This window comes from Macaca fascicularis, chromosome 9 (genome assembly GCF_037993035.2).
Source record: "Macaca fascicularis isolate 582-1 chromosome 9, T2T-MFA8v1.1".
Taxonomy (NCBI): domain Eukaryota; kingdom Metazoa; phylum Chordata; class Mammalia; order Primates; family Cercopithecidae; genus Macaca; species Macaca fascicularis.
Genome location: NC_088383.1, coordinates 77,415,605 through 77,441,668, shown reverse-complemented (window position 1 = coordinate 77,441,668; position 26,064 = coordinate 77,415,605). Strand labels below are relative to the sequence as shown.

Here is a 26,064-nt window from a genome sequence, read left to right as displayed (position 1 = left end):
CCTCTGTCACCCAGGCTGGAGTGCAGTGGCAAGATCTTTGCTCACTGCAAGCTCCGCCTCCCAGGTTCACACCATTCTCCTGCCTTAGCCTCCCGAGTAGCTGGGACTATAGGTGCGTGCCACCACGCCCGGCTAATTTTTTGTATTTTTAGTAGAGACGGGGTTTCATCTTGTTAGTCAGGATGGTCTAGATCTCCTGACCTCGTGATCTGCCTGCCTCAGCCTCCCAGAGTGCTGGGATTACAGGCATGAGCCACCGTGCCTGGCTTTTAATTGCACATATTTGTAACGGTACAGTCGGATGAGTTTTGATACATGTGGTTTTTTTGTTTTTGTTTTGTTTTGTTTTGTTTTTTGTTTTTTTGTTTTTTTTTTTTTGAAACGGAGTCTCGCTCTGTCGCTCAGGCTGGAGTGCAGTGGCACATCTCGGCTCACTGCAAGCTCTGCCTCCTGGGTTCATGCCATTCTCCTGCCTCAGCCTCCCCAGTAGCTGGGACTACAGGCGCCTGCCACCACTAATTTTTTTTTTTTTTTGTATTTTTAGTAGAGACAGGGTTTCACCATGTTAGCCAGGATGGTCTCGATCTCCTGACCTTCGCCGGCCTTGGCCTCCCAAAGTGCTGGGATTACAGGCGTGAGCTACCGCGCCCCGCCTTTTTTGTTTGTTTGTTTGTTTGTTTTTGAGACAGAGTCTCACTTGTTGCCCAGGCTGGAGTGCAGTGGCGCGATCTCGGCTCACTGCAAGCTCCGCCTCCTGGTTTTGCGCCATTCTCCTGCCTCAGCCTCCGGATTAGCTGGCACTACAGGAGCGGGCTAATTTTTTGTATTTTTAGTAGAGACCGGGTTTCACCATGTTAGCCAGGATGGTCTAGATCTCCTGACCTCGTGATCCGCCCGCCTCGGTCTCCCAAAGTGCTGGGATTACAGGCATGAGCCACCGCACCCAGCCTGACATATGTATTTATACCTGTGAAACAATCACTGCAATCAAGATACGAACATACCTGTTACCACCAAAAGTTTTCTTGTGCTCCTTTGTAGTCCCTCCCTCTCTCCTATATTCTTTTCCTCCCTTCTGCTTGCCCCACCCCTGGATTTTGTAGATTTTTATTTTATTTTAGAGACAGAGTCTTACTGTGTTGCGTAGGCTGGCCTTAAACTCCTGGGACCATGTGAACCTTTCACCTCAGCCTCCTGAGTAGCTGGGACTATGTAGAAATTTATTTTATTTTATTTTTGGAAACAGGGTCTGACTCTGTCACCCAGGCTGGAGTGTAGCGGCAGGATCTTGGCTCACTGCAACCTCTGCTTCCTGGGCTCAAGCCATCCTCCCAAGTAGCTGGGACTACACAGTCATACCACCATGCCCAGCTAATTTTTGTATTTTTTGTAGAGGCAGGGTTTTGCCATGTTGCCCAGGTGTCAAGTGATCTGCCTGCCTTGGCCTCCCAAAGTGCTGGGATTACAGGTATGCACCACTGTACCCAGCCTATGTAGAATTTTATGTTACTGAAATCATATTGTATATACTCTTGTTTTGGTATACCTTTTTTCCACTCCACATCATTATTTCATTCTCTATCTACTGAGCTGATCATGTCTTTTCATATTCAGTCTGTTAATAGGGTGGATTACATTGATTTTTGTAAATGTTAAACCTTGCATTCCTGGGATAAACTCCATTTGGTCATAATGTATTATCCTTTTTATATATTGTTGAACTGAATTCACTAAAATTTTGTTTAAAATCTTTGCATCTATGTTCATGAAGGATTTCAGTCTGTAGTTTTCTTGTTATATCTTTGGTTTAATATGGGAAGTGTTCTGTCCTTTTCTCTTTTCTGGAAGTGTTTGTGTAGTGTTGGTGTTAAACTTCATTACATGTTTGACACAATTTACCAGTAATACTTTTTTAGCTGTTTTTATTTTGTATTTTACTTTTCTCCTTACCTAGTTTGATATGATGGCAAGGATATGATATGTGAAAGATGCCAGACCTTCCATTGTAGCTTTTCTACCCTTAGTAGAATTTATATTGCATTTAAAGAATAATTCACATAAAGACTGGGCACAGTGGCTCATGGCTGTAATCCCAGCACTTTGGGAGGCCGAGGCGGGTGGATCACTTAAGGTCAGGAGTTTGAGATCCAACATGATGAAACCCCGTCTCTACTGAAAATACAAAAATTAGCCAGGTGTGGTGGTGGGTGCGTTATCACAGCTACTCTTGAGGCTGAGGCACAAGAATCCTTGAACCCGGGAGGCAAAGGTTGCAGTGGGCCGAGATTGTGTCACTGCACTCTAGACTGGGCAACAGAGCAAGACTCTATCTCAAAAAAAAAACAGGTAATAATAATTCAAATAAAATGTCAATAGTGATTATCTCTGTGGAGTCAAACTTAAAAAAAAAAAATCCAAAACACCAAACCTAATTTAATTTTAAAAATAAAGGCAGGCCGGGTGTGGTGACTCATGCCTGGAATCCCAGCACTTTGGGAGGCCGAGGCAGGTGGATCACCTGAGGTCAGGAGTTCGAGACAAGCCTGGCCAAAATGGCAAAACCCCATCTCTACTAAAAATACAAAAATTAGCCGGGTGTGATGTTGGGCGCTTGTAATCCCAGCTACTCTGGAGGCTGAGGCAGGAGAATAACTTGAACCCTGCCTCAGGAGGTGGAGGTTGCAGTGAGCCGAGATCGTGCCACTGCACTCCAGCCTGGGCGACAAGAATGAAACACTGTCTCAAAAAAATAAATAGGCTGGGCGCAGTGGCTCACACCTGTGATCCCAGCACTTTGGGAGGCCAAGGCGGGTGGATTGCCTGAGATTAGCAGTTAGAGACCAGCCTGGCCAACATGGTGAAACCTCCTCTCTACTAAAAATACAAAAATTAGCCAGTCATGGTGGCAGGCGCCTGTAATCCCAGCTACTCAAGAAGCTAAGAGAGGAGAATTGCTTGAAGCCGGGAGGCGGAGGTTGCAGTGAACCGAGATCGTGCCACGGCACTCCAGCCTGGGTGATAGTGAGACTCCATCTCGAAAAAAAAAAAATAAAATAAAAAATAAATAAATAAATAAATAAATAAATAAATAAAGGCATTCTAGATTCCTTACATGGTCCTTACCTTCAGGACCTTAATAGGTTATGATCCAGAAGAAGAATTTTAGTCATTTTTGGACATACTCTAGGGTCTCTGTTTGGTTTCGGATTTGTCACATACCAAGAATTGTTGCTTTCTGTGGCATAGTCTACCCTGGATCTAGCAGGCCGAACACAACCCTGTCCCAAAAATAGAGTGTGACTAACCAGTTTCTGGTACTAGGTGAGTCTCCAGACTACCTAGGTTAGGTGCAGTGTGCTGCAGTGGGGCATGGTGGTGTCATGGTCAAAGGAGTTTCCCAAGCACTTTCTATAATCAAAGGAGAAATAAGTTGAACTAAAGAGTAAGGAAAGCCTGGGCGCAGTGGCTCATGCCTTTAACCCCAGCACTTTGGGAGGCCGAGGCGGGAGGATCACGAGGTCAGGAGATCGAAACCATCCTGGCTAATACAGTGAAACCCCGTCTCAACTGAAAAAAAAAAATACAGAAAAATTAGCTGGGTGTGGTGGCAGGTGCCTGTAGTCCCAGCTACTCAAGAGGCTGAGGCAGGAGAATGGCATGAACCTTGGAAGCGGAGCTTGCAGTGAGACCAGATGGTGCCACTGCACTCCAGCCTGAGCGACAGAGCGAGACTCTGTCTCAGGAAAAATAAAAAAAAAAAAAAAAGGAAAAGGTGACTTGTAAGTCTAAGATCAGGAAATTACATTCAGTAAGTTATTAGGAAGGCAGAGCCCTTTGTATTAGTCCATTCTCATATTGCTATAAAGAACTACATGAGACTAGATACTTTATAAAGAAAAGAGGTTTAATTGGCTCACAGTTCCACAGGCTGTACAGGAGGTATAGCTGGGGAGGCCTCAGGAAACTTACAGTCATGGCAAAAGGTGAAGGGGAAGCTCAAACATCCTACATGGCTGGAGCAGGAAGGGGAGAGAGCAAAGGGAAGTGATATACACTTTCAAACAACCAGATCTCATGAGAACAGCAAGGGGAAATCCACCCCCATGATCCAGTCACCTCCCACCAGGCTTCTCCTCCAACACTGAAGATTACAATTCAACATGGGATTTGGATGGGGACACAGAGCCAAACCTTATCACCCTTCAAGTCTCTGTTACTTATGAGGTTTAATAAGGTCATCTATTATGTCAAGCCTCTATTACTTATGTAGTTTAATGAGGTCCTGGAAAGGACCTCATAAGTAACAGAGGAGAGAACTATCCAATCTCACAACATTATCAGTATGACCTATAGTCCTGGATACTGAGGACTGATCAAGTCACGTAAAAAAAAATTATACAATAGATATATTTTGTGAAGCCAGAAGACCAAAGTGCTATGTTCCAGTGGAATGACCAAGTCACTTTTATTTCGTTTTTCTTCAAATAGAGACAAAGTCTCACTGTGTTGCCCAGGCTGGTCTCGAACTCCTGGGCTAAAGTTTCAGCCTCCCAAAGTGTTGGGATTATAGGCATAAGCCACTGTGCCCAGCCAAAATATTTTTATTTATTTATTTATTTATTTTTGGAGACAGTCTCTCTCTCTCTGTTGCCCAGGCTGGATTGCAGTGGCGCAATCTCGGCTCACTGCAACCTCGACCTCCTGGGTTCAAGCAATTCTCCTGCCTCAGCCTCCTGAGTAACTGGGACTACAGACGTGTACCACCACACCTAGCTAATTTTTGTACTTTTAGTAGAGATGGGGTTTCACCATGTTGGTCAGGCTTGTCTTGAACTCCTAACCTTGTGATCTGCCTGCCTCGGCCTCCCAAAGTGCTGGGATTATAGGCGAGAGCCACTGCACCCGGCCCAAAAGATTTTTAAAACAAAATGTGTGATATAGTAATATATATACTTCTTTATTAACGTATTATATAATGTATCTAATATCATTGATGATTTTAAAGTAATGATGAGCATAAATGATATTTTGAGATATCTGCAAACTAGCATAATAGGGTTTTTTTTTTTCATTTCTATTGTTCGCAAAGTCCCAGGTCCTATAATACTGCTACATTTTGTTTCCTGTGTTCATAATGAAAAGAAATGCTATATTTTAATAGGAGATTAGTGAAAAGAAATTTGTATTTTATTTTCCCTATCCAAATTCGTGGACTCTGAATTCTCTTTATGGATGCTTTGGGGGTCCTTAGACTTGAGGTTAAGAATTTCTGCATTAAAAACTCTGTTTCCTTAACCTGTTCCTTCCCTAGGGGAATGGCAAAAGATGGTAGAAGGCCAGCCTCAGAAGTATCCTTGTGCCTGAAGGACTGACTATTCCAAGGGAAGTGAGGTAGACTAACTCCACTACATATATACTTTTTTTTTTTTTTGAGATAGGGTCTCACTCTGTAGCCCAGGCTAGAGTGCAGTGGCATGATCTTGGCTCACTGTAACTTCCACCTCCTGGGTTCAAGCCATTCTTCTGCCTCAGCCTCCCAGGTAGTTGGGATTACAGGCATCTGCCACCACACTTGGCTAATTTTTTTTTTTTTTATTTTTCAGTAGGGATGGGGTTTCACCATGTTGGCCAGGCTGATCTCAAACTCCTGACCTGAAGTGATCTGCCTACCTTGGCCTCCCAAAGTGCTAGGATTACAGGTGTGAGCCACTGTGCTGGGCCCATATATATAATTTTTTGGTTTTGGTTTTGTTTTTGAGACAGAGTCTTGCTCCATTGCCCAGGCAGGAGTGCAATGGTGTGATCTTGGCTCACTGCAGCCTCTACCTCCCAGGTTGAAACAGTTCTCGTGCCTCAGCCTCCCAAGCAGCTGAGATTACAGGCGCATGCCACCACTCCCGGCTAATTTTTGTGTTTTTAGTAGAGATGGGGTTTCGCCATTTTGGCGAGGCTGGTCTTGAACTTCTCGCCTCAAGTGACCTGCCTACCTCGGCCTCCCAAAGTGCTAGAATTACAGGTGTGAGCCACCACACCCAGCCTATTTCTTTTTTTAAAAAAAGTCGGCCGGGCGCGGTGGCTCAAGCCTGTAATCCCAGCACTTTGGGAGGCCGAGACGGGCGGATCACGAGGCCAGGAGATCAAGACCATCCTGGCTAACACGGTGAAACCCCGTCTCTATTAAAAAATACAAAAAATTAGCCGGGCGTGGTGGCGGGCGCCTGTAGTCCCAGCTACTCGGGAGGCTGAGGCAGGAGAATGGCGTGAACCCAGGAGGCGGAGCTTGCAGTGAGCTGAGATCCGGCCACTGCACTCCAGCCTGGGCGACAGAGGGAGACTCCGTCTCAAAAAAAAAAAAAAAAAAAAAGGTCTCTGGAAGAGCATAGTATTTTCAAAGCACTATATGTTTCTGATCCATCTTTGTCTATTATCTCAGAAATCTCACCATGGCTTAGCTGATTGCCCCTTACTCAAAGGCCCACATCATATTGTTGACCTGCTGGGGCTCGCAGTAATACTTGAAGGCTGGGATGCCAGGAGGATCCATTTCCAACTTACTCACATGGTTGTCGGCAGGATTCAGTTCCTCACAGGCTTTTTGATGGAGGGCCTCAGACTGTTGACCTCTCTCATTTCCTTTCCATATGGGCCTCTCCATAGGGTGGCTCACAACATGGCAGTTGGCTTCTTTAAGAAGGAGCAGTCAATTGGCTGGGCGCAGTGGCTCATGCCTGTAATCCCAGCACTTTGGGAGGCCAAGGCGGGTGGATCACAAGGTCAGGAGATCGAGACCATCCTGGCTAACACGGTGAGACCCCATCTTCTACTAAAAATACAAAAAATTAGCCGGGTGTGGTGGCGGGCACCTGTAGTCCCAGCTACTGGGGAGGCTGAGGCAGGAGAATGGCAGTAACCTGGAAGGCGGAGCGTGCAGTGAGCCGAGACTGCGCCACTGCACTCCATCCTGGGCAACAGAGTAAGACTCTGTCTCAAAAAAAAAAAAAAAAAAAAAAGCAGGCAATAGATAGCACCCAAAATGGAAACCAAGGGTTTTGTTAACTAATCTTGGAAATGACTTTCCATCACTTCTGTGATAGTCTAGTTGTTAGAAGCACATCACTAAAACCAGCCTGTACTCAAGGGGAAGAGATTACAGAGCATGAATACCCAGAAGCAGAGATCATTGGGGGTTGATTTTAGCAGCTACCTGCTGCACTACATAAGGTCAATATCATTGTGAATAATTAATTGGTAATCCAACTCCACTATTTGGTTGGTAAGTATTGACTTTAAAACTATGAAATTTACTTTAATTGGAGGTCTTATATCATTGTTTGCTTCTCTTTTTCTTTATTTTCCAGAATAACCTGGGTATCTTGTGGTCTGAAAGAGAAGAAATTGAAACTGCACAGGCTTACCTAGAGTCATCAGAAGCCCTATATACTCAGTATATGAAGGAGGTATGTTACATGTCAGATAATTTTTAAGTTTTGATTGAAACTAGTCAAGAATTGATAGTAAGAATCCTTCATTCGTAATATTGGTGTGACTCTTCACTGTGCCCAGGAACTTCTCTATTGAGCTATCTGGGAAGTCACCTAATAGCTGAAATTATTGCATATTAAAGACTTCAGGGTTTTAAAAAAATAATTCTTGGATAGGACATAATGGCAACCTAGTCTAAATACCATTATAAAGGAAATATTATTCTAATGTTATCCTAAAATACTATTTGCATGTTTTTGTATTTATAATTTAAATATTTTATTTTGGTTTTCCATGAAAATAGCATTACTTGAAGGAAACAAGAACTACTTTAACAAAACATCTGAAATCTTTGAAGCAATGGTTCTCAAGTGTTAGCACCCATCAAAATCTGGAGAGCTCGTGAAAGCAGAGCAGACTGGGCATCCAGGCTCTGATTTAATAGTTCTGGGGTGGGGTCTAGGAATTTGCCTTTTTTTTTTTTTTTTTTTGACATGGAGTCTTGCTCTGTCACCCAGGCTGGAGTGCAGTGGTAGGATCTCGGCTCACTGCAAGCTCTGCCTCCCGGATTCACGCCATTCTCCTGCCTCAGCCTCCTGAGTAGCTGGGACTACAGGCGCCCGCCACCACGCCCCGCTAATTTTTTGTATTTTTAGTAGAGACGGGTTTTCACCCTGTTAGCCAGGATGGTCGCGATTTCCTGACCTTGTGATCCGCCCACCTCGGCCTCCCAAAGTGCTGGGATTACAGGCGTGAGCCACCGCCCCAGCCGGAATTTGCATTTTTAACAAGGTCCTGCCTGGGTGATATTTATACTGCTGGTCTAAGTACTATACTGTACTTTGAGAACCACTGCTTCAGGGCAATGGTTTTTCAATGATTTTTTTTTTTTAAGCCCGTGAAACCCTTCTGAAAATGCAGCATATAAAAATTGATTGAGTTACTCTGGTTAGGCAGGTTAGAAGGACCCAGAGCCCAATCTACTACAGATTCTTCCTCCTCCCCACTGCAGTAGTACAAAAGAGATGCTGTAGAACTTCTAGGGCTCTGGGGAGCCAACACTGAAGACTCTCACTTTAGGGTCACAGCCTGCAAAGGTGACAAGCCACTGTGTTACCATCTGTTTCCTTAATAAACTTGTTTTAATATGAAAGGGAAATTATCAGGCACAATATTTTCTTATGGATTACTATTTGTCACAGCTATCTGCTTTAAAAATCCATTAATAGGCCGGGCGCGGTGGCTCAAGCCTGTAATCCCAGCACTTTGGGAGGCCGAGACGGGCGGATCATGAGGTCAGGAGATCGAGACCATCCTGGCTGACACAGTGAAACCCCGTCTCTACTAAAAAATACAAAAAAACTAGCCGGGCGAGGTGGCGGGCGCCTGTAGTCCCAGCTACTTGGGAGGCTGAGGCAGGAGAATGGCGTGAACCCGGGAGGCGGAGCTTGCAGTGAGCCAAGATCACGCCACTGCATTCCAGCCTGGGCGGCAGAGCGAGACTCTGTCTCCAAAAAAAAAAAAAAAAATCCATTAATACGGCTGGACATGGTGGCTCATGCCTGTAATCCCAGCATTTTGGGAGGCCGAGGCAAGTGGATGACTTGAGGTCAGGAGTTCAAGACCAGCTTGGGCAACATGGTGAAACCCCATCTCTACTAAAAATACAAAATAGCAGGCATGGTGGCACATTCATTCCTATAGTCCCAGCTACTCCGGAGACTGAGGCAGGAGAATCGCTTGAACCTGAGAGGCAGAGGCTGCGGTGAGCCGAGATCACACCACTGTACTCCGGCCTGGTCGACAGTGAGACCCTGTCTCAAAAAAAAAAAAAAAAAATCCATTAATAAAGTGCTTTTATAACATTAAAAAACTTGAAATAACATTAGATATCACATAAAAGAGACTAAACATACAAAATTATGTTTGCTAAATTCAGGCATCAGAATGCTTAACTACAAAAGAATATAAGAAGCTCGGTATGCCTGTAATCCCAGCACTTTGGGAGGCTGAGTCTGGAGGATCACTTGAGCCCAGAAGTTTGAGACCAGCCTGGGCAGCACAGCAAGGCCTTGTCACTATAAAAAATTTGCCAGATGTGGTAGCACACACCTGTAGTTTTAACTACTTGGGAGATTGAGGCAGGAGGGTCACCTGAGCCCAGGAGTTTGAGGTTGCAGTGAGCTATCATCGAACCACTGTACTCCAGCCGGGGTGACAGAGTAAGATTCTGACTTTATTTATTTATTTTTTTCTTTTTGATACGGAGTCTCGCTTGGTTGCCCAGGCTGGAGTGCAGTGGTGTGATCTCGGCTCACTACAACCTCCACCTCCTGAGTTCAAGTAATTCTCCTGCCTCAGCCTCCCAAGTAGTTGGGATTATAGGTGCCCGCCACCATTCCCGGCTAATTTTTTATTTTTTTGGAGACCAGGTTTCGCTGTGTTGCCAGGCTGGTCTTGAACTCCTGGACTCAAGTGACCCGCCCACCTCAGTCTCCCAAAGTGCTGGGATTACAGGCATAAGCCACCATGCCCAGCCTCGCACCTTGGCATTTTAACTTTCTTCCTGAAGTACTAACAAGAGCAGAGTGCCACAAGGCCAAATAGAGATGTTAGTCTCCCCTTTCTTGCTTTTAGGCTCACAGTCTTGTACGTGAAATTGTTAATTTAAAATGTAAAGGCTGAGGCCGGGCACGTGGCTCACACCTTTAATCCCAGCACTTTGGGAGGCCGAGGTGGGTGGATTGCTTGACCTAGAAGTTCAAGATTAGCCTGGGCCACACAGTGATACTCTTGTCTCTATAAAAACTAAACAAAAATTAGCTGGGTGTGGTGATGTGTGCTTGTGGTCCCAGCTACTTGGGGGGCTGAGGTGGGAGGATGGCTTGAGTCCAGGAGGTCAAAGCTGCAGTGAGCCAGGATCCTCTGCCACTGCACTCCAGCCCAGGCAACCAAATGAGACCCTGTCTCAAAAATAAATAAAATGTAAAAGCTGAGTGTGGTGACTTGCACTTATAATCCCAGCACTTTGGGAGGCTGAGGTAGGAAGATTGCTTGATGCCAAGAGTTCAAGACCAACATGAGCAACAAAGCAAGAACCCGTCTTTTCAAAGAAAAAAAAAAGTTACTAAGCATCAATAGTATTTCATTAAAAATAGTATTTATATGGAAACATAACACATATAGTGAAATTCCTTGTGCTTAGTTGTACCTCTATTTCAGTTAAAAGAAGATACTGATTTGACTGTTAATATTATTTATGAAGTGTGAAAGCCATAACAGTGAAGTATGTACATAAAATAATATATTGATTAATTCCCCTCATCTAGACAGGGGTATGCTTGGTAAGCAGCCCTCGGCATTGTTGAGGAGTTCTCTGAAGAATTACTTATCTATTGTGTTTGCCTTGGGCCTTGCTTCCTGTCTTAGTTGTTTTTACTTTCTGTAAATCCTGGGAGCCCAAGTTGTGATGCTTTTAGTGTTCACATCCAGAATGTAAAATCATATTTTTATGAGAAGCATTGTTCCTTTTTGAGTTTAATGAATTCAGTTAAAAGCAAGAGTATGCTTCTAGATGGGACTATCCTCATAGAAGTAGAATGAGGCAGAGGTTAGGTAGTTCTGCTCTTTTGGAAGACGTAAGAGGGGGTTGTAAGTGATTTATAAATATTAACTCACTTAATCCTCATGAGATAGATACTGTTATTACTCTTATTTCATAGATGAAAAAATAGAAACACAAGAGATCAAGTGACTTGCCCAAGGCAATAAATAATAGAATCTGGTTTTAATGTCCCTGTATTGAAAGGGGGTAATATACTTTTCTTATTTTCTTGAGAAAAAAATATCAGAATAAATATTAAAATCTCTCATTTGATTTTTATTAGTGGCCAGTTTAGAATACTACTACTGTAGAAATATATACATTTTTCTTATTTGTTTTGCTTATGCAAGTTTTTAACAGAGCTCTTTTACCAGACAAAATTGCAATTTGACATACTTAAAGAGGGGTCAGGCACGGTGGCTCACACCTGTAATCCCAGCACTTTGGGAGGCCAAGGCAGGCAGATCAAGAGATCAAGACCATCCTGGCCAACATGGAGAAACCCCGTCTCTACTAAAAATACAAAAATTAGCGGGGGGTGGTGGCACATGTCTGAAATCCCAGCTACTCAGGAGGTTAAGGCAGGAGAATCACTTGAACCTGGGAGGTGGAGGTTGTAGTGAGCCGGGATGGCACCACTGTCCTCCAGCCTGGTGAAAGAGCGAGACTCCATCTCCAAAAAAAAAAAAAAAAACTTAAAGAGGTTGGGCACAGTGGCTTATGCCTGTAGTTTCAGTACTTTGGGAGGCTGAGGCAGGAGGATCACTGGAGGCTAGGAGTTCAAGACCAGTCTGGGCAACAGAGCAAGACCCCCATCTCTAAATAAATAAATAAGAACTTAAAAAAAGAAAAAACAAAATACTTAAGGAATTATATATATCTAAAAGCAAATTGGTGAATTTTTTGCATATTTGCAGTTTAACTGCAACAACAGTAAAATTTTGTCAAATGTGAACTTACAGGGTATCTTTTATTTGTTTGACTCAGATTTTATGGTTAAGAAAATTACTTGTTGAGCCGGGTGCAGTGGCTCACGCCTATAATCCTAGCACTTTGGGAGGCCAAGGCAGGTGGATTGCTTGAGCCCAGGAGTTCAAGACCAGTCTGGGCAACATAGTGAAACCCTGTGTCTACAAAAAAATACAAAAATTAGCCAGGCCTGGTGTTGCACACCTGTAGTTCCAGCTACTCGGGAGGCTGAGGTAGGAGGATTGCTTGAGGTGGGAGGATCGGGAGACGGAGGTTACAGTGAGCCAAGATTGTGCCACTCCAATCCAGCCTGGTGACAGAAACTGTGTCTGAATAAATAAATACAAATTAAAAAAACGGAAAATTACTTCTTGAGTAACATAAAAATGAACTAGGAAAAAATGAAATGTATTTGGCTTGCAAAAGTTGATTTCTCCAGGTCTTCCAGAAGAGGGCACTTGGTGTTTACAGTTTAAAACTTTAAAGAGCTTTTGTTTTTCTTAATTGTAGGTTGGGTGTCCTCCTCTTGATCCTACTGAGCGTTTTCTTCCTGAAGAAGAGAAACTTACTGAACAAGAGAGATCAAAAAGGTGAGTAGGTATAGAAATCAGCCCTTGCAAATATTTCCGCATAGCATAGATAAGTGATTGTTCAAAAAGGCACTTATAAAGGTTACAGAATGGGGATTCTGACATGAGTAAAACCTCCATTTACCGCTTACGTGTTATGTGACCTTGTTCAAACCTGAGACTCAGTTTCCTTATCTGTCAAATACATACAATAAACAAATCCAACTCAAAGGGTTGGTGGGAGGATCAAAATAAATATGTGTGAAATTTACTTATAAAACATAAACCATGGGCGGGACACAGTGGCTCACGCCTATAATCCCAGCACTTTGGGAGGCTGAGGCGGGTGGATCACAAGGTCAGGAGTTCGAGAATGGCCTGACTATTACGGTGAAACCCCGTCTCAACCAAAAATAAAAAAATTAGCCCGGCACGGTGGCAGGCGTCTGTAGTTCCAGCTACTCGAGAGGCTGAGGCAGGAGAATTGCTTGAACCCAGGAGCTGGAGGTTGCAGTGAGCCGAGAGCACGACACTGTATTCCAGCCTGGGCAACAGAGTGAGACTCTGTCTCAGGAAAAAAAAAAGTAAACCATTACATAAATATTGGTTTATTTTTCTTTACAGATTTGAAAAGGTTTATACTCATAACCTATATTACCTAGCTCAAGTCTACCAGCATCTGGAAATGTTTGAGAAGGCTGCTCACTATTGCCATAGTACACTAAAACGCCAGCTTGAGCATAATGCCTACCATCCTATAGAGTGGGCTATCAATGCTGCTACCTTGTCACAGTTTTACATCAATAAGGTAAGCATCTTGAAGTAGTTATCTAACAGAGTACCAATAGTGAGTATAAAAATAGAACCAGTAGTACCTTGAAAATGCCATCTTTTAAAAACAGGTAGCTTGTATTTTATGATTTGCAACTGGACCCGAAAATGCAGCTCAGTTTGCCCGTGTACTAAAATTTTGTAGCTTTTTGTTGTATGAATTATTTTAAGTTTTAAAATACCAAGTTTTATCATTGTTTTACATGTTACGTAAGACCAATTCTTTTTTTTAACATAGGCACGCTATCTCAACTCATTTTAGTGAGGTATTACCTTAAATTGCAGATTTTATCTTGTAGATATATCTTTATCTTTATGTAATGGTAATCTCATAACTCTGAGAATTTGACTGAGGAAGTTGACTGTTAAATGTGGGCTTTGATAAAAGCATGTGATGCATTTCAGTTATTTTTCAGAATTAACTCTGTAATAATTTTTTAATGTTGGAAATATGTCTGCTGAGTTCCAAAGTTCTAGGTCTTTATGACATACTTCTTTTGGATTGTTAAACAGGGACAATGTTTTTGAGCTTCTTAATTGTTTATCAGAATTTCTCATAAAAATTTTAAAAAGCATTGCTCACATCATGTTGATGTACCCTTAATTGACCCATTTATTCCTTTAATCCCTAAGAGTTTTTAATGCTAAAATAATTTTACACTACCTTTTCTAACCAGATTTTCCTATTAATCCTTAATAAGACATCTCGGCAATATAAATTACTTTTATTTATATTTCTAATTCGCAAGCCTCTCTGAAATTTTGGTAATTCTCTGCTTATCAGAGTTCCTTCTTTCATCTCTCTGGTAACCTGCTGCCTTATTCTTGGGCCTTTATCCTTTTTGAGCATTTCGTTAGCGTTGATTCTGTAAATGCGCCCTATGATTAAAGTATTGTCCCACAGAATTTCATTCAGAAAAGCTATTAGCAGGAGAGAAAGGGCTGTGGTGACTGCAGCATCGCTTCTAGGACTTTGGTCTAAGATCAAGTGTGTAAGTAACGCTACTGCATATATCAGAGCATTCAGTTAACTAATTCTCATGAATCCATTTCATTGTCCTCATCCAAAGTGTTATCCAGTGCCTCTGCTTGTGACATCTTTTTTACAGCTGTTGGAGGCCCCTTGTTCATTCTGTTTAGCAACTTTAAAATTATGTATTCACTATGACTTTAATTAATACTTAAAACTCCATGGATATTGGCAGTACTAAGATATCTAGATATTAAAGTGTGATTTAAAATTTAAAGTTGTTAAGCATTACTTATGTGGAGCATGCAGTAATTTTCATGAGACTTCCCACACCCTGCACTTTTATTTTTTGCCAAAATCTTTTTTAAGTTTTTGTTAAAACCAACTAAGTCGTATTGCAAAAAGAGGGATTTGAACCATGTTTTTAAAAATGCAATTGTCATTTATATCATTGTCATCTTCATCTGATTCCAATGATGAGGTTTTGCTACGTGGTGAATCCCTACCTGGCAGCTGCTAAAGTCCCACATTTACCAGCCACCTAGAGGGCATAAGATACTCACTGTTCTAGCAGCGATTGCTCACAGGGAGCCAATCTGGACAAAGCTGAAATGATGATAATGGTTAAGGGATTGGATTATAGAGAGATAATTAAAGTTTCATTATATAAACTCTGACTTTCTTTTGGCTTTTAAGATTTAACACATTTTTATCTATAGATGTTGCTGGGCCAATACTTGACATGCCCAGCTATTCTCAAGATGGCTTCTGAATTTGTCATAATGGAAAGATACATGTAATGCTGCGATTTTAAAGTTATAGCCAACCATTTAAAGCCTTTCAGGTATTACTATAATTAAGTAGACATTCTATTTAATGAGGGTGGCTTCCAACTAAAAGTTGGACTTTAACTTTGAACTTATGCTGGGTGGTCCTTTGACTTACATGACAAATACAAAATGTTTCTATTAATAAGGAGATCTTCTCTAATTGTTTGAGAAGTTTGCCATGCCCAGAATTGAATTATGAAGTCTTTAAGAGTGTTGGTAAAGCAGTTCCATAAAGTTCATCTGTAGAAATCTGTTGACTTCAAAATTTGGTGGGAAGCCTTATTGTATGTAAATTTCAAAGATTTTAGAACACAGAAGTCTCTCCTTATCCAAATTTATCCTAATTGCCTGTGTATAGTAGGATGTAAAAGGGCTCTATAAACCTAATAAAAATTAAATCTTCAGACTGGGCAAGGTGGCTTACATTTATAACCCCAGCACTCTGGGAGGCCAAGGTGGGAGCATTGCTTGAGGCCAGGAGTTGGAGACTTGTCTAGGCAACATAGAGGAACCCCAGAATTAGGCTTGGTGGCATGTGCCTATAGTCCAGCTACTCAGGAAGCTAAAGGTGGGAGGATCCCTTACGCCCAGGAGGTTGAGGCTGCAGCGAACTATGATTGTGCCACTGCACTCCAGCCTTGGGCTAGAGTGAGACCCCTATCTCGTAAGGAAAAAAAAAATTCAGTCCTGACACAATGTAAATAGTCTAAGAATTTATTGTGCGTGGGAGTTTGGCTATTTAGACTGAACCTAAAGGGCTTTTTGAGACAGTTTAAGTCTAGGATGACAGCCATTCCTGTATATCTATTGATTAAATAAGGAGAGCTAACTTTCAATTGGCAGTTGTCTTTCAACCCAAGTGGATTATTATTAAGAGTTTGGGGGCATTAATATTTTAACCATTGAGGTTACATTTTAACCAGATAATATGATAATATATCTTTTATACCTTCTGAACGATCTGCAACTCTATAGGGCCTCCTTTGTAGTATTTTTATCTGATTTTATACCTTTTCCCATATTAAAAGAAATTATGCAAGTATCAGTTGCAAATAAAGCTGTATGATAGTCACATTCACTGTTGTTTATTTCCCCAATAGCTATGCTTTATGGAGGCCAGGCACTGTTTATCAGCTGCTAATGTCATTTTTGGTCAAACTGGAAAGATCTCAGCCACAGAAGACAGTAAGTTTACCTTTGCATGTTTTACATAGCTTTTAAAAAAGTATTTTATTTTGAAATTATTTTAAACTTTTGAAAAGTTGCAAGATCAGAAGAGCTATCATATGCCCTTCTCCTAAATGCACCAATTTTTAGTATTTTCTTCGCTTGGAATCAAATTTTATTTTTCTCTCTGAACCACTAGAGAGGTTACATACATTAGGCTCCTTTACCCTTTCATACTTCAATATATATTTCCTAAGAAGAATATCTTCTTACATAATCATAGATCATTTATCAAATTCAAGAAATGTAACATTGGCTAGGCATGATGGCCCACGCCTGTAATGCTAGATTTTGGGAGGCCAAGATGGGAGGGGCCAGGAGTTCAAGACCAGCCTGATCAACATAGTGAGACCCTACCTCTATGTTTTTAAAGAAATTAAAAAAACAGGCCGGGCGCGGTGGCTCAAGCCTGTAATCCCAGCACTTTGGGAGGCCGAGACGGGCGGATCACGAGGTCAGGAGATCGAGACCATCCTGGCTAACACGGTGAAACCCCGTCTCTACTAAAATACAAAAAAAATTAGCCGGGCGAGGTGGCGGGCGCCTGTACTCCCAGCTACTCGGGAGACTGAGGCAGGAGAATGGCGTGAACCCGGGAGGCGGGGCTTGCAGTGAGCTGAGATCCAGCCACTGCACTCCAGCCTGGGCAACAGAGCCAGACTCCGTCTCAAAAAAAAAAAAAAAAAAAAAAAAGTAACATTGATACAATTCTTTTGTCTACACTGCATATTTCTGTTTCATCAGTTGTTGCCATAATATTCCTTCTAGCATTTGTTTGCCAGTACTGGATTATACAGTTCAAGATTGCATATTGCATTCAGTTGTCACATCTCTAGGCATTTTTCATCCAGAATTGTTCCTCAGTCTTTCTTTCCCTTTCATCACTTAACATTTTTGAAGAATATAGGCCAGTTATTTCAGAGAATTACTGCCAACTGGGGTTTGTGTGATGTTTCCTTACGCCACCATTCACATGATATATTTTTGGTTGGAATACTACATGCATAAACGATGTAGCCAAATATCCATCTTTTTAAGTATAATGTTTCATTTTGTCTTAGAAAATCATAGTTAACATGTATCTTTGAGCCATTTAACAGGTTTTGTAGTAAGTTCATCTTTTTTTTTTTTTTTTTTTTTTTTTTTTTTTGAGACGGAGTCTCGCTCTGTCACCGGGCTGGAGTTCAGTGGCCGGACCTCAGCTCACTGCAAGCTCCGCCTCCCGGGTTCCCGCCATTCTCCTGCCTCAGCTTCCCTAGTAGCTGCGACCACAGGCGCCCGCCACCTCGCCCGGCTAGTTTTTTGTATTTTTAGTAGAGACGGGGTTTCACCGTATTAGCCAGGATGGTCTCGATCTCCTGACCTAGTGATCCGCCCGTCTCGGCCTCCCAAAGTGCTGGGATTACAGGCTTGAGCCACCGCGCCCGGCCTCATTTTCTTTAAAAATAGTTTATTTTGAAAAATAGTTTGATTCTATAACTCACAGTTGAACAGTTTCCAACCTTCTTACGATGTTTTAGATTTTGAAACATCATGTCTTCCTTACAAATGGACATTCTAATTGTGGATCTGAAAAGTGCAGAGACTCTTAAGAGTTAAAGGAATGCACATTATCAAAGTAAATAGTTGCTTTCTCCCCTAATATATATTAGCTACATTGAATTAATTATAGATTAGTTGAAGTCTAAGAAGCACTTGTCTTAAAAAATGAACAAAAACTAAATTGCCGAGATATTATTTAATACTATACTTTATTTAAAATAATACCGTGAGATATTATTTTTTTACTCTTCAAAATAGCTGAAAAAATGACAGTGTCCAGTGTTTTCAAAATGTTCTTATTGAGCATTCTCGTATATTGTTGGTTGGCGTATTTGTTGAAAATAATTTGGCTATATGTTGTGAATTACTTAAAATTGTGTAAACTCTTCTACTCAGTAAATTCCACTTCTAGGAACCTGCCCTAAGGAAGTAATCCAAAATCCAGGCAGATTTTTGCACAAATATATTCATGTTTCGAGTGTAAAAATATGTGTGTGTGTGTATAAACTTTCTAAACCTTTGTGTTGAGGGCTGACTTTCAGTAGATTGCAGCAAGAAAGCTGCCCTGCTGTGTATGACACTCTGACCCAGAAGCAGGTCATCTGAATAGTTTAGCACCAGGTTCTCCACAACCATGTGTTGTGTGACATAGAGGTTTTTGTGATAGTACAGAAATGGAAACAACAAATTCCAGGTTCGAATTGGAAGAATGGCTAAATAATGGAATATCTATTTAATTGTATATAATGGTGTACTTAAAAATGAAGCTAAGAGTTGATAATGATATGAGTAAAGTGTTTGTGGTATGAGAAAGAAATATGCAAAAATAATAGTGAGTGCTTCTGGATAGTAGGATTTGGAGTGGATCTTTCTTCCCTTTTCCCCGAGCCCCCTGCTTCAGTAAAGATCTGTTACTTTTGTAGTCAGGAAAAAGTGATATAAAAAAATTACAGTACCCAGTGAAAATTACAGTTGTGACCATTAATTTAAACAAATCACATGTATATTTTAGCTCCTGAAGCTGAAGGAGAGGTGCCAGAGCTTTATCATCAAAGAAAGGGGGAAATAGCAAGGTGCTGGATCAAATACTGTTTGACTCTCATGCAGAATGCCCAACTCTCCATGCAGGTAATGCAGTCGGAAGTTGCCTTTTTCTTTCTTAAATGAGGACATTGTAAGTAAAAACTCATAGTGGGGACTGTGCTCATTGGGGTCACATTGTGTTTAATATGAAAGGCGTGTAGAATATTTTCATAAATATTTCTTTCTTGGTTTTAAATCGTACTCATCAAATTGATTGAATCCAGGAGGCAGAGGCTGCAGTGAGCCAAGAGTGGACCACTGCATTCCAGCCTGGGCAACAGAGCAAGACTCCATCTCAAATAAATAAATAAATAAATAAATAAATAAATAAATAAATAAAATCTTACTTATCATTCAAGGCCTATCTTAAATACTACATCTTCCTTGAAGACTTCTCTTTGGTTAGACTATAAGCTTCTTGAGAGCTGGGAACTATGTCATATTCTTTTTTTTTTTTTTTTTTTTTTTTAAAGACAGGCTCTCGCTGTGTTGCCCAGGCTGGCGTGTGGTGATATGGTCATGGGTCACTGCAACCTTGATCTCCCCAGCTCACACAATCATCCCACCTCATCCTGGGAGTACAGGCATGTGCCACCATGTCCAGTTAATTTTTAAGTTATTTTGTAGATACTGGCTCTCATTATGTTGCCAAGGCTGGTCTTGAACTCTTGGGTTCAAGTGATCCTCCCGCCTTTGCCTCCCAAAGTGCTGGGATTACAGGTGTGAGCCACTGTGCCTGGCCTAACTAATCTTTTTTTTTTTTGAGATGGAGTTTTGCCCAGGCTGGAGTGCTGGAGTACAGTGGTGTGATCGCAGCTGCAACCTCTGCGTCCCAGGTTCAAAGGATTCTCCTGCCTCAGCCTCCCAGGTAGCTGGGATTACAGGTGCCTGCCACCATGCCTGGCTAATTTTTGACTTTTTAGTAGAGACGGAGTCTCACCATGTTGGCCAAGCTGGTCTCGAACTCCTGACCTCAAGTGATCCACCCATCTCGGCCTCCCAGAGTGCTGGGATTACAGGTGTGAGCCACCACACCTGGCCAAGGCCTTACTAATCTTTATATACTTCTCAGTGTTATCTTACACACAGCATGGACTTGATAAAATCTAAAAGGGTAGACTTTTAAGAAATAGCTCATGTAATAGTTCAAAAATAGAAGCAGAAGTGATGGCAGTGAAGAGCATGGGCTCTGGAAACTCACTAGGTAGGTATGAACTCCAGCTCTGCTGCTTCGTAGCTATGTCTTTGTGGCAATTTACTTAATATATTTTTGCCTGTATTTCCTCACAAATAAGTTGGAGATAATAGTACTTAATACTGTTGTTATTAGAGTTAAATCAGTATATATTAAGGCCTCAGAAAAGTGCCTGAGACATACTAAGTCGTTAATAAATGTTAACTACCATCATCATTATTAATTTATACCCAATCCTAGTTTCTAACCACTAGGGAGGATAATAAAATTAATCATTTAGATGCAATATACTAATTGTAGATACATAGAAGCTTTCCTGGGGGAGTCATTGTGCTTTTGTTTTTTTATATGTGTGTATTAAAGTATGCTAATTTTTTTTTTTTTTACATGGGACTCTGCTTGATAAAAGTATAATAATCTTTAGTGGTTGTATTAGTCCATTCTCACACTGCTATAAAGAATTACTTGAGGCTAGGTGCAGCGCCTCATGCCTATAATCCCAGCACTTTGGGAGGCCAAGGTGGGTGGATCACTTGAGCTCATGAGTTTGAGACCAGCCTGGACAACATGTTGAAACCCTGTCTCTACCAAAAATACAAAAAATTAGCCAAGCATGGTGGTGTGCACCTGTAGTCCCAGCTACTGGGGAGGCTGAGGCAGGAGAATCACTTGAGCGCAGGAGGCAGAGGTTGCAGTGAGCCAACATTGCACCACTGTGCTCCAGCCTGGGTAACAGAGTGAGACCCTGTCTCAAAAAAAAAAAACAGAAAAAGAACCACCTGAGACTGGGTAATTTATGAAGAAAAGAGGTTAATTGACTTACAGTTCCTCAGGCTTAACAGGAAGCATGACTGGGAGGCCTCAGGAAACTTAGAGTCATGGCAGAAGGTGAAAGGGAAGCAAGCGTGTCTTACCGTGGCAGAGCAGGAGAGAGAGAGAGCAAAGGGGGATATGCTACACACTTCAAAACCATCAGATCTCGTGAGAGAGCTCACTCACTACCACAAGAACAGCAAGCAGGAAATCTGCCCCCAATGATCCAGTCACTTCCCACCAGGTCCCTCCTCCAGTCTGACGTGAGATTTGGCCGGGGACACAAATCCATACTGTATCAGTGGTAAATAATGTAGAACCTTGTGAAACTACTAAACGAAAGAAAACTAAACAAACCTCAACACATCAGAAGCATAGATCTTGAAGAGATAAAGATCATTTTAGAGGTTAGAGGGTAAAGAGGAGGCATATTAAGGAAAGACAGGAAGTAGGGAGAAGAACTATGGGCTTTATGTCTAGAGAATTTGGAGCCAGGAAGAGCTATCAAGTTTCTTCTGGTCAGGTAAGGAAAGCTGGAAAAGGAGGGTTGCAGGGGCTGTTGGAGCAAAACAGTAGGCTAATTTAAGAAAGCATCCTAGAGAGAACATGTAGATAAACAAGCAGCCCAGGAAGGAAGGAAGTATACAAGATTTAGAGACTTATGATCTATGTTTGAAGTAATTGTGTCAAGCATAATGCACTATGATTTGACCCTTACCTTTCATTCAGTTGATGTTTCTAGTCTGGGAACTTAGAACTTCATCACTTGGTTAGTTTAAACTCACATATTTGCCATGCTACTAAATTACTCAGATTTTCCTTAAACCCAATTTTGTTTTTTGAGATGGGGTTTCTGTCACCCAGGCTGGTGTGCAGTGGCATGATCTCCACTCACTACATCCTCCACCTCCCCAGCTCAAGCGGTCCTCCCACATCAGCCTGCCACGTAACTGGGACCACAGGTGTGTGCCACTGTGCCCGGCTAATTCTTTGCATTTTTGTTAGGACGATGTTTTACCATGTTGCCCAGGCTGGTCTTGAACTCTTGAGCTCAAGCAATCCACCCATGTCAGCCTCCCAAAGTGCTAGGATTACAGGTGTGAGCCACTGCGCTTGGCCCTGACTTTCTTTTTTAACCGTAACTTCATCCTGTATCATCTGTGTATTTATCTGAAAGACCTTCTTCAGTTCAAGCTTTTTTTTTTTTTTTAGACGGAGTCTCGCTCTGTCACCCAGGCTGGAGTGCAGCGCAGTGGCGCGATGCGCAGTGGCGCGATCTCGGCTCACTGCAAACTCCGCCTCCCAGGTTCACACCATTCTTCTGCCTCAACCTCCCGATTAGCTGGGACTACAGGCTCCCGCCACCACACCCGGCTAATCTTTTTTGTATTTTTAGTAGAGATGGGGTTTCACCGTGTTAGCCAGGATGGTCTCGATCTCCTGACCTTTTGATCCGCCCACCTCGGCCTCTCAAAGTGCTGGGATTACAGGCGTGACCCACCGCGCCCAGCCCAGCTCAAGCTTTAAGACATACACATATTTATTCAATTAAGTATTTATGCCAAACCTGTGCTAGTCATTGGCCAAGGATACTATGATGGACAAAAATGAACCTAGCCTTTGACTTCATGTAAAAGTACAATTTTGCTAAGTTCCACAAAGGAGAGACACATGATATGAGAAGGCACAATAGGAGGAAATAACAAGCAAGCTCTGGGGATGAGTAAGTAGGAGTTACCTAGCCTGAAGAAAAGAAGGCACACCATGCCAAGGAGCTGAAGCAGCATGTTTAGAAGTTCTGTGGCGTAAGGGAGGATGATATCAGAAGGGATGGAGCAAAGGCTGTGAGGTTGGAGCTGAGGGAGAGGGAGTGTGATATAAGGTAAAGTTAGAGTTAGAAAGGGGCTGGAGCAATCAAGGCTTTGAAGCATTGTTGTCTTCATCTTCTGAGCATTTGGAAACCTTGAAGGGTTTGTGGAGAGATCACTAGTGAGACAGTGTCAAGTGAAAAGAAGAAAAGGGGCCAGGCGCGGTGGCTCAAGCCTGTAATCCCAGCACTTTGGGAGGCCGAGACGGGCGGATCACTAGGTCAGGAGATCAAGACCATCCTGGCTAACACGGTGAAACCCCGTCTCTACTAAAAAGTACAAAAAACTAGCCGGGCGAGGTGGCGGGCGCCTGTAGTCCCAGCTACTCGGGAGGCTGAGGCAGGAGAATGGCATAAACCCGGGAGGCGGAGCTTGCAGTGAGCTGAGATCCGGCCACTGCACTCCAGCCTGGGCGACAGAGCGAGACTACGTCTCAAAAAAAAAAAAAAAGAAAAGAAAAGAAGAAAAGGACTTGGGATCTGTTATTTAATTTTATTGGCCAAGAAGAGCTTACTCTTATTTCTTAACTACCTTAGTTATTCTTAGTTATTCCCCACCCCCAAGAGGTAGAGGAGAAAACTTTAACTAGGAAGGTAGATTTAACTTTGTTCATTTTGATGTCTTTAAGAGACCTAGAGCATTTCTCTTTGATATATTTCACTAAATAACTAATAGCATAAACATGGTAGCATTAATTTTAATGGCATCCTTGTGAAGTATTTTTGTGATGTAGATTACAGTCTGTTTGTTTGTTTGTTTGTTTCTTGAGATGGAGTCTTGCACTGTCACCCAGGCTGGAATGCAGTGGCACGATCTCCACTCACTGCAACCTCCGCCTCCTGGGTTCAAGCGATTCTCCTGCCTCAGTCTCCCAAGTGACTGGGATTACAGGCCCCTGCCACCATGCCTAGTTAATTTTTGTATTTTTAGTAGAGACAGGGTTTCACTGTGTTGGCCAGGCTGGTCTTGAACTCCTGACCTTGTGATCCGCCCGCCTTGGCCTTCCAAAGTGCTGGGAGTAATGTATCACATGTATATAATGTTTCACAATTCTCAAAGTACTTCTACAGGTAGCATTTATCTTATTGGAAGGAGTAACTGTAAATGAATTTCAGTTCCTCAGAATAAATGATATGTAAGCAGGTTGTCTATTTAAATACTTTTTTTTTTTTTCACATTTCTTGAGTTTTTAATATAATTGGAAGAAAGAAAGAAGTTCTCAAAGGTGTTTAAGACTATGATACCCTTCTAAACCAGGCTGGAAAGTAAGAGACTTTTCTAAAAAAACTCTGAAGTTTGCTTTAATGTTATTTAACAGCAGGAGGTGAGTGTCCTACTTAACCATAATTTATTTATTTTTCTTCAGGACAACATAGGAGAGCTTGATCTTGATAAACAGTCGGAACTTAGAGCTTTAAGGAAAAAAGAACTAGATGAGGAGGAAAGCATTCGGAAAAAAGCTGTGCAGTTTGGAACCGGTGAGCTGTGTGATGCCATCTCTGCAGTAGAAGAGAAAGTGAGCTACTTGAGACCTTTAGATTTTGAAGAAGCCAGAGAACTTTTCTTATTGGGTCAGCACTATGTCTTTGAGGCAAAAGAGTTCTTTCAGATTGATGGTTATGTCACTGACCATATTGAAGTTGTCCAAGACCACAGTGCTCTGTTTAAGGTGCTTGCATTCTTTGAAACTGACATGGAGAGACGGTGCAAGATGCATAAACGCAGAATAGCCATGCTAGAGCCCCTAACTGTAGACCTGAATCCACAGTATTACCTGTTGGTCAACAGACAGATCCAGTTTGAAATTGCACATGCTTACTATGATATGATGGATTTGAAGGTTGCCATTGCTGACAGGCTAAGGGATCCCGATTCACACATTGTAAAAAAAATAAATAATCTTAATAAGTCAGCGTTGAAGTACTACCAGCTCTTCTTAGACTCCCTGAGAGACCCAAATAAAGTATTCCCTGAGCATATAGGGGAAGATGTTCTTCGCCCTGCCATGTTAGCTAAGTTTCGAGTTGCCCGTCTCTATGGTAAAATCATTACTGCAGATCCCAAGAAAGAGTTGGAAAATTTGGCAACATCATTGGAACATTACAAATTTATTGTTGATTACTGTGAAAAGCATCCTGAGGCTGCCCAAGAAATAGAAGTTGAGCTAGAACTTAGTAAAGAGATGGTTAGTCTTCTCCCAACAAAAATGGAGAGATTCAGAACCAAGATGGCCCTGACTTAATCCCTGTTTTTAAAAAAAGGAAATGTGCAATATTGAAGTGATCTTTTTCCCTAGTCAAACAGGCCCAATTCCATCGTGATATTTACCTTTACGGCCAGGTGAGTGCAGTTTGAGCTTGAGATACAGTCAACTGAGCGTTTGCTAGGATCCTAAGGAACATAAAGTTAATTAAAAACTTACACCTAATTATGTAAATTGCCTTGTTAAAGACATGTGATTTGTATTTTAGATGCTTGTTTCCTATTTAAATATAGACATTTCTACTCTCAGTTTCTAAATGTAGATTATTTGTTGGCTAGTACTTGATAGATTCCTTATAAGAAAAAATGCTGGGTAATGTACATGGTAGACAAACCTGTTACTATATTAAGATTGAAAAAGTAACTTCTCTAGTTACTCCTTCTAAAATATTTGATTTCCTAAATTCCCCCCACCCAAAATCTTTCCCTTTTGAAAATACTAAAAACTAAGTTATGTTATTATAAAGTGTAAAATGGTTTGTCTTAATTATAGGAGAAAAAGGCCTTGTTGGAAATAAAATAAACTGACTTATTTCACTAATAAAAACTTCCATTTCCTCTTTTGTTTTCTTGCGAGCATTGGTTTTGTTTTTTGATACCTCAAAGATACTAGCTTATTTGAAGCTAGAGAAGAGTATTTCTTCAATAACATTGCATAGTTAGAAAACATTAAAATATCATTCATGGCTGAGTGTGGTGGCTCATGCCTGTAATCCCAGCACTTTGGGAGGCCGAGGTGGGAGGATCACTTGAGGCCAGGAGTTCAAGACCAGCCTGGGCAACAAAGTGAGACCCCATCTCTACAAAACATACAAAAAT

At 41.8% G+C, this 26,064-nt stretch overlaps 1 protein-coding gene across 2 annotated transcripts in view; it reads left to right on the top strand.

Annotated features, from left to right (window-relative positions):
• The window catches only part of KIFBP (kinesin family binding protein), a 32,013-nt gene extending 6,221 nt beyond the window's left edge, over positions 1-25,792 (top strand). The window contains exons 2-7 of one of the 2 annotated variants that reach the window (XM_045361117.2): positions 7,359-7,457; positions 12,566-12,645; positions 13,249-13,432; positions 16,356-16,440; positions 19,037-19,152; positions 24,350-25,792. In XM_045361117.2, coding sequence (XP_045217052.1) covers positions 7,359-7,457; positions 12,566-12,645; positions 13,249-13,432; positions 16,356-16,440; positions 19,037-19,152; positions 24,350-25,225 — 1,440 coding nt within the window. In that variant the 3' untranslated portion in view covers positions 25,226-25,792. The remainder of the gene's footprint in view (positions 1-7,358; positions 7,458-12,565; positions 12,646-13,248; positions 13,433-16,355; positions 16,441-19,036; positions 19,153-24,349) is intronic. The other variant, XM_074001948.1, reaches the window with a different exon arrangement.
• The last annotated feature ends 272 nt before the right edge of the window (positions 25,793-26,064 follow it).